The 8162-nt window shown below is 36.1% G+C and overlaps 2 protein-coding genes across 2 annotated transcripts; both read right to left on the bottom strand.

The window, feature by feature from the left end:
- Positions 1–61: 61 nt before the first annotated feature.
- On the bottom strand, positions 62–4112 carry LOC104938519 (beta-2-microglobulin-like). The gene is made up of 4 exons (XM_010754910.3): positions 3909–4112; positions 2670–2942; positions 1190–1224; positions 62–1080 (listed from the first exon to the last, which is right to left on the bottom strand). The coding sequence occupies exons 1-3, from the start codon at positions 3976–3978 to the stop codon at positions 1211–1213; spliced, it is 357 nt and encodes a 118-aa protein (XP_010753212.1). The 5' UTR covers positions 3979–4112; the 3' UTR covers positions 62–1080; positions 1190–1210.
- A 988-nt stretch (positions 4113–5100) lies between these two features.
- On the bottom strand, positions 5101–7242 carry LOC104938517 (beta-2-microglobulin-like; the record flags this gene model as incomplete). The annotated part of the gene is given in 3 exon segments (NM_001303316.1): positions 5101–5584; positions 5949–6221; positions 7119–7242. Coding segments are annotated over 3 exon segments (351 nt in total). The 3' UTR covers positions 5101–5570.
- Positions 7243–8162: the final 920 nt, after the last annotated feature.

The raw sequence follows: 8162 nt of genomic DNA, 5'->3' as shown, positions 1-8162 counted from the left end.
TGCAACAGCCACTTTCACTGATGAAGTTTGAACTCTGCTGTGAAATTATTTCAATGGCTTAGAAATTAAGACATTATCAGATTTATTTCCAAATTCAAAGAGTCAATAACAATTCACACCCACAAACCCCCAATCATTATATCATAGAAAATATATTTACAGAGTGATACTAGGATTTACGAATATATATACTTCAACAACAAGTGCTCAGGTTTGGGATATTAATCATCTCTCAATAGTACAATATAACAATTGCTAATCAATTCATGACAGTGAAGATAAAACCTTTTAGACTTTGTAGATTCAAACACACAAAAAGAATGCTAACATTTACATTTTCAATCATTAGTCTAAATCACTATTTAGCTGTTTTGTTTCTGTGGGCAGCCACTCCTTCACCACAAGCTCACAACTGACTGGAGACTGAATTAAATGAGGTGAACGTGCACATTTATGTCATTCTGTATTCATAAAATTGAAGTCACCCTATAACTGATTTACTGATGGGATCTTTTCTATTGTTGTCAATGCTGCAACCACAGATATCCATATTCCCAATAATTCTGCTGGATGTGAAAGTGTTGACTGAGATGAGACATTAGGACTCGATACTGCCATAATAAAGCCTCTGTGTATTTAATAAAATGGACAACTGTGCCAATTGTTCTGGTAGCAAACTGGAGCTGCAACAAAGAGATGTACCTCCACACAGAGTTTTCTCATAAATTGCATTAAACATTAATTTCTCATTTTTCCATGACACTGCAAATGGCACAGTTCATGATTTTTAAACCATAATTATGATATTAATTAATTAAATCTCTGGAATTGTGAATTATAAGAGTGAGCGGGTTCACTGACAGAAACACATGCAGCACAGGGGTCCTTTTTAAATGAACCCATGTAATCTAGAGGTTCCTGTTATTCTTACTGAAGCTTTATTTTGGAATACATTTGGAATTTCAGATACAGAAACGAAGTAGAAAAGCAGTTTTCTTCTCATTTGCTCAAACTTTCACAATGCAAACCAAGATGAGGCAAAACATTCCAATTTTCTTATATTCTTGAGGCGAGGCAAACCTGCGGTTATAAAGAAAGATAATAACAGTGTGTAGTCACTCTCATTTACTACTGAAATGACTTGTTTACTGAATTGGAAAATGACACTGACAATGAATGTAGGACATACCTGAGGCAAGGCAGAGCAATCTCACATATCAGATTCTGTAGAAAAAAACAACAACAAAAAAAACCCACTAAGACTTTGTTCTTTTTATGACACATCTCAGTTGCATAATTCTGTAAATGTGAAAGTTTTAAAAAAATGTGTAGGGATGAAATTGGATTATTTGCTGTTTTCAGCGTGTCAGATATAAGAGACTTACAGAACCTAAATGCAATGTTTGTAAGAATGAACCTTTTATATCTACAGGTGTTGCAGGGATGCATGGATGGGGCATTTAATGTTTTTTGCCCATTGTAAATTCTTCCCTAACTCCTGGAAGGGGTTGCAATACAGAACTACACCATCAGATGTCACTAAATCCTAAACACTGATCCTTTAGGTTTGACGTTATATAAACAATCCTCCCAAACCGCCATTATCTGTCTTCACGAGGGCTGAATACGAATACATGGTTTTTGTGGTTCAAGTCAATACCTTTGTTTTCGAGTTTGTTTCAGTCATGCTGATGGTATGACCACAGGTTGAGTTTCTTTGTATTGTGTTTACATGAAGAATTATACAAGCGGTTATTTTAAATGTCATTAGTAGTAACTCATACTGTTTACTGTGTCTTATTACTCTGATCAATAACTAGTAATAGTACTAATAACACGTCATAACATGGACCTATGGGGTAGATAAAAAAAAAAAAAAAAATCAGACATCATATTATGTATTATGATTATTGTATAGTGGTCCCTCGTTTATCACGGGGGATACGTTCTAAAAATAACCCGCAATAAACGAAATCCGCGAAGTAAGTTTTACAATTATTATACATGTTTTAAGGCCGTAAAATAGCGAGGGACGACTGTATTCTAATTATGTGATATCATATATTAATATCTATTAGGGCTGCCACAAATGATTATTTTGATAGTCAACTAATCAGCAATCATTTTTTCGATTAGTTTCGAGAGAAAAGCAAAGTAAAAAAAAAACAAAAAACGATGCGTCGACTACTAAAGTAGACACAATCTACTATGACTAATCGACTAATCGTGGCAGCCCTAATATCTACACATAATATTTGTTAACGTTTTTACACCATATACCACCAGTGCTGGGAAAAATTGTGCTGCTAGTAATACTTACTTGTACTAGTAAAGAGTACTCTAATTACTCAAGACAGAGATTCCTGCAGACGCTCATTCTTTTACCACTTTCCAGCCATGACATACAGTATGTCATATATATATATAAGACATAATATATATATATATATATATATATATATATATATATCTTTTTATCCCTAATGATTTGTTTCTGATAGAGTTTTCTTTCATTATAGCATACAATGCTGCACAGTGTAATAGTGTCTGCATATGTGGAATCATATTTGTGTCCTTTTTCTTTTTGTCCTAAAATTTACATTTAGCAATACTGTACATGATAATGGCTGCGCCATTAAAGCATAAAGGCAGGAGACACAGATACATACCCCAATGATGTGTCTTCGGCTTTCCCATGTGAGTCACCCTGCAAGCAAACTCCTCTCCTTTGTGTGGAGTGAAGGGCACATATTTGGTCAGGTGGTAATGCCAGTCCTCTTCAAAGGCCAGGTCAGTCTGGTTGGCTCCTTGGATTGGATTTCCATCTTTGAGCAGCTCAATTTGGATCTCTGGTGGGTGGAAGCCACTCACGTGACAGATGAAGATATTGGCTTTATCTGCCACTCCTGGAGCACGGCTGTAGACCTGAACCTTGGGTGGAGCTACCAAAAACACAATAACTTAGATACACACAGAAAGGATTGCATAAAAAAACAAGAGGGCTCGCAAAGACTAATGTAGAATTCCCTCACACACTGCATATGTTTTAATATTAAACTGAACTGCTGTGATGTGACAGCTTGTATTATCAACAAGACAGATTATAAAGTAATATGAATATGTGTTATGGGGCTAAATGGATAAAAAAAAAAAGCAATTTGTTTGTATTAACAGCCTTATTCGGTCATTTTAACAAAGCAGATCAAAACAAGGCTTTGTGTTCACTGTAGTGTGTGTCTCTTTTTAATTTACTATTCGCAAATTTATAAACAGTCATATTTTAGAAGGTGTATCAATATTCACACCATTAACAGGAATGTAAAAGGACTCTTAACATAATATTAAATTATTTAGATAATAATAATTTAGAATTTAGATTTAGTTATATTTTGGGTTGTATAAGCCAAAATCTAAAGATCTAGTTTACAGTGTTTCTGGGGAACTTTCTGGGGAAGTTGGATTCGATCCAGCAACATTACAAAGTCCAAGTGTTATGAGGAAGTAAATTAATACCTAGGTAGTCGAAGTATCAATAGAACAATGTAAAGATACTTACTTACAAGTGAACTTACTCTTTATATGACTATTGTTTAGTCTTCTTGTTGTTGTTTTTTGTATTGTTTGTTTGTTTGTCTTTTTGTCTGGACACCGATCCCAGACCTGTCAGAGCTGCGGCGTTTTTTATGACGTCATATCGTTGGCATTAACTCAGCCTTTAAACTCAGTAAGACTCTTTTCTTTACGTTTCTATGACTTTTTACTTGGTTTTTACTTCGTGAAGACGAATGCTATAAAAGCTAAATGTACGGTGAAGTCTGAATCCAGGTCGTAGGCCTGTCAGCGCCTCCCTGTAAAAACACGACACCTGGGCACACAGGCTACAAAGTACAACCGAGCACACTACTCACCTTCTTTGGCCAAAGAAGGGACCAGGAGGCAGAGCACGCCGACGAGAAGTGCGCAGACAAACAGCTTCATCTTTTCACGGTCTCTGTACGATGGAAGAGTTGATAGAAATGTGACCAAGAAAAAACGACACAACAGTACCGCAACCAAAAACGAAAGTAATGATAACGTTCAGTTCACTTTGGGCACTGGGCGGTCCTCTTGGCGGAAATACAGTGCATTGCTCCACCAATAGACAAATCAAGAACTGTTACTAGGAAGGAAAAAGTCCGACATGTTGTTGTCTGTTGCGCAGTTCCAACACGACAACCATATTGTAATAACTCACACAGTATTGTTAGTCATGAAAGCTCACTCAGAATGAGTTACCTAAATCATTAAAAATATATCAGTGTTATTGCTATCCTACAACTGTTATCACATCTGTTATTACTACTTTTATTTTAAATCAAGTGTAGGCTCAGAGAAGTATAAAATGCGCTAAGATCAGTTCAGTAGTTAGAGTTGTTTCTTTCTACCTGATTAATATTCTCTTGCTATTTAGCTGTTAGGTGTGAGCTAGTCCTCAAAGTTACTGCAAAACATCATAGATAGCTAGATAGATAGATAGATAGATAGATAGATAGATAGATAGATAGATAGATAGATAGATAGATATAGACTTTATTTATCCCAAGCTGGGAAATTACAGTGCAGCATTACACACAGTGACAATAGACAACATAAGAATAAAAATATAAAGAACAAACTATACATAATAAAATATAAAAATAGCAATAGTAAATAAAATATATTGTACAAGGACCAGTTTTAATGTCACTAGCATTTTATTTTAAATGCTCCTTGCTGATATGGAACTTTCTACACTGACACATTTTACTGGCATTTTAAATTGTTTGATTACAGTGTGTATGGATTTAGGGACAGTGTTCCAAAAATGGATTTGTAGTTTTCACATCAACTTTCATGCTGTGATCTCAAATACTGTAGCAGCATTAAGGCTGCCTGGTGAAGCACACAGGTAATACAGGTCAAAGGATTCTTATCCACACCCTTATGCTTAAATTCAGGTTGAAGTGACATCATTGTCCACCTCAAATGAAATACTTAAGTGTTATTATTTTTTCTACTTCACAAAGCCTTAGAAATGAAAATAAAAAAAAAAATAAAAAAAGACAACACCAGAAAATTTCCTAGAGGCATTTATTTCATAGAGGGCATGAACAAATTCTTTAAATAGCAAATCCAAATTATACAACACACATTTATAGTCCAGAAAGAAACCCCCATTCATGTTTTATTATCACTTAATTGCCCCATTTAGGTAGAAGAAACAGTTCAAGCCTTTAAAAAAAAGAAAGGTGAAAAGGCAAAGGCATTTCTCACTACATTAGTTTAATATAAACACACTTATCAGTATCAAAGAGCGGAAAATAAGTTGTAATCTAAACCATTTTAGCAATCTAAACAGATAGATAACTAAATAACCTGGAGCCCATGAATTATCTCAGAATATAATGGTGATTGTAAGTCCTCTTCATATGGTACTGCTGTTTATGATTGTGAAAAGAAAGGTAAGAAGGTTGGAATAACTCCAACCTTCTGTTGATCCTGTTGATTAGAGATGTGAATGATAGATGCTGCTGTAGCTGAGGACAGATGAGTTACATGTTTGGCTCTGTAAAAAAAAAGAAAAAGCATACAGACATTTTGTTAGGATTGTGAAGAAATATTTGCATTTACCACTGAATATTTTACATTTGATTGCATTTTTGTCTCTTTTTAGAGTTCTATCTATTATGCTGCACACCTACATCAAGATGCATATTACACTGTTTTAATTCTTCATAAAACAAGATTTGATATTCATTTTCAGCCTTGGCTAAGGTGTGTGAATCATTATGTTTTTACGTATAAATGATTAATAATATAATTTCTTTCTTCCAATTATCTCTTTTAATGCATTCTCTCCTGGCTCTATCACATGCATTTTGGTTATGAAAATGTGACACACATATTTTAGCTGATACAAATTAACTCACCCCAGGCATAGTTGCTAACTTTCTGCCCATGAGTGACCCTGCAGCTGTACTTCTCTCCATCCAGGGGTGTGAAGGCCACATTCTTGGTCAGATGGAAGCGCCAGCCCTGTTTGAAGGCCAGGTCAGTCTGATTGGCATTAGGGAGTTCCGCTTCATCCTTCATAAGCTGTATGGTGATGTCAGGTGGGTGGAAGCCACTCACATGACAAATCAGGACGTTCTTACTGCCGAACTTTCCAGGGTCGCGGCTGTACACCTGAACCTTGGGTCGAGCTAGGGACAACATGGAGAAGAAAATGATGTCAAACTACCATGAAGTTTACAGTGTTTCAAATTACATGCATGGGGGAAATAAGAATACACTCTTTAATATTTTCGAAGGACACTGTCACAGCAACACTTTTTTACCCAGCTCATCGAAACTAGAAGGACTCTGCTTCGACTTTAAACTAGTTAGTTGTTGACTTGAAATTTCTGTTGCTTGTTCTTAATTGTTTCACTTTTATAAAATATATATTGATACAATACAAATTAAACTGATCACACACATGGTGTGTGTCCCCTTCTTTTAACATTAACTATAATAACAATGGAAGAATGGTAGAAAGGCTCTATAGTCTTACCCTCTTTCATAAAACATGTTTTGTTTTTAGCAGTATTTTTTTTACTGACAATGTAGGAATGTAGGAATTCATAACACTCATCAGTATGTCTATGCACCGAGCTGAAGCCAATGGAGGGCGCTGTCACAGCACAGTTTGGCATTACAGAAAATCGAAAGTGAATCCAGATTGTTGAGGGGAATTCCGCCGAATTGAAAACACATTGTATAAATCTTATTTTTAACACCTGACTCTTGGGTTTTCTAACACACACTTATTAAAGACGGCCTACACCTTATTGTTTGCTTTGTATTGCCGGCTGTCGAAATCATACAGCCTATTTAACATAATGTGTCCTGTCAGGCGTAGTTTGTAGTTCACAGGCAGCCATAGAGGATAAAAAACGAATTTTTACTTCAAATACAGTTTATAGTGATTCTTCATTAAAATGTCATCGTTTAAGCACGCGCACACACACAGACACATAGGTATATAAATAAATAAATATAGATAGATAGATAGATAGATAGATAGATAGATAGATAGATAAAAAAACAATAATACTTACTGTGCTTGGAGTCTTGTGAGTAGCAGACAGCTACTAGAGCTGCAAGGCACAGAACAAACTTCATATTCTTTGGTAGTTTGGCAAAAACGAAGAGTGCGGCTCGTCCTGTAGAGAGCGACAATGAACTGAAAGCGTAGAGCAGAGCAGAATAAATACAATGGCAACGATAAAGGACTGCCCACTATAGGACACCAGCTCAGCCAATAATGAATTTCCATCACACGGTAACTAGGTAAAATACAACCAAACAGGTTTAGTTCGTGCAGATGAGGAAGGGTTTTGGAAACTTTGAGAGTTAAGGACACACCTTCACCACGACTATCATAAAACTGCTTTGATTGAGCTGACTTTGTCTAATAATGCTAAAAACAAGTCAGTCTCGACCCCCATGACAGGACGTGTTTCACTCCCATCAGTTAGAGCAGCGGTCCCCAACCACCGGGTTTAAAAACGTTTTAAAATAAAAGACCGCTCGACTTAGACTGGGACTATAATAAAGGGGGACTTACTACCATCCACAGTTGGTAGGAGAAGAAGAAAATATTACTTAATACTTAATATTTTCTTCTTCTCCTACCAACTGTAGATAGAGTAGTAGCTCCACATGCTCTATGAAAAGTGGGCAAAATGGACAGTCCAACAGAGCTTAAAAGAGCTCAGCTGCTTCTCTAAACGTATTCAACTTCTGACGGTGGTATCAATGTTATTTGTTAACTCACATGACTCTTACTTTGTTGTAAAGGAGAGCTATAAAGAATAACATCATACAAATAAATACAGCAAAAAGCAACATTATTGCTCCAAATGGGCCAAGAGAGGGATTTCTAATGTGACTGTAGGAGCCAAAATGTGTGTGTATAGTTTGCGTTGTTTATTTGTTTAGATCACACGTTTGTAGCTCACCATTACTTCCGGTAAGTGCCACAGGGGGCGTGGTCGTTGTCGCACCTTGTTTTTACCTGTGCACTTGGTGGCAGAATATTTGGACAAAAAGGGTGACATACGGAAGCCCTAAAAAGGCCATACATGCATACATTTTATTCC

Source organism: Larimichthys crocea, chromosome XIV (genome assembly GCF_000972845.2).
Source record: "Larimichthys crocea isolate SSNF chromosome XIV, L_crocea_2.0, whole genome shotgun sequence".
Lineage (NCBI taxonomy): Eukaryota > Metazoa > Chordata > Actinopteri > Sciaenidae > Larimichthys > Larimichthys crocea.
The sequence above is the reverse complement of the archived record's forward strand: the minus strand, read 5'-3'. Positions and strand labels throughout refer to the sequence as shown.

What these genes read in the sequence shown, in the direction of transcription:
- LOC104938519 (XM_010754910.3), bottom strand. Translation starts at nt 3,978, where the DNA reads ATGAAGCTGTTTGTCTGCGCACTTCTCGTCGGCGTGCTCTGCCTCCTG. An exon ending in CCCTTCTTTGGCCAAAGAAG is followed by an intron (nt 2,943 to 3,908) that starts GTGAGTAGTGTG and finishes TGTTTTTGGTAG; the next exon opens with CTCCACCCAAGGTTCAGGTC.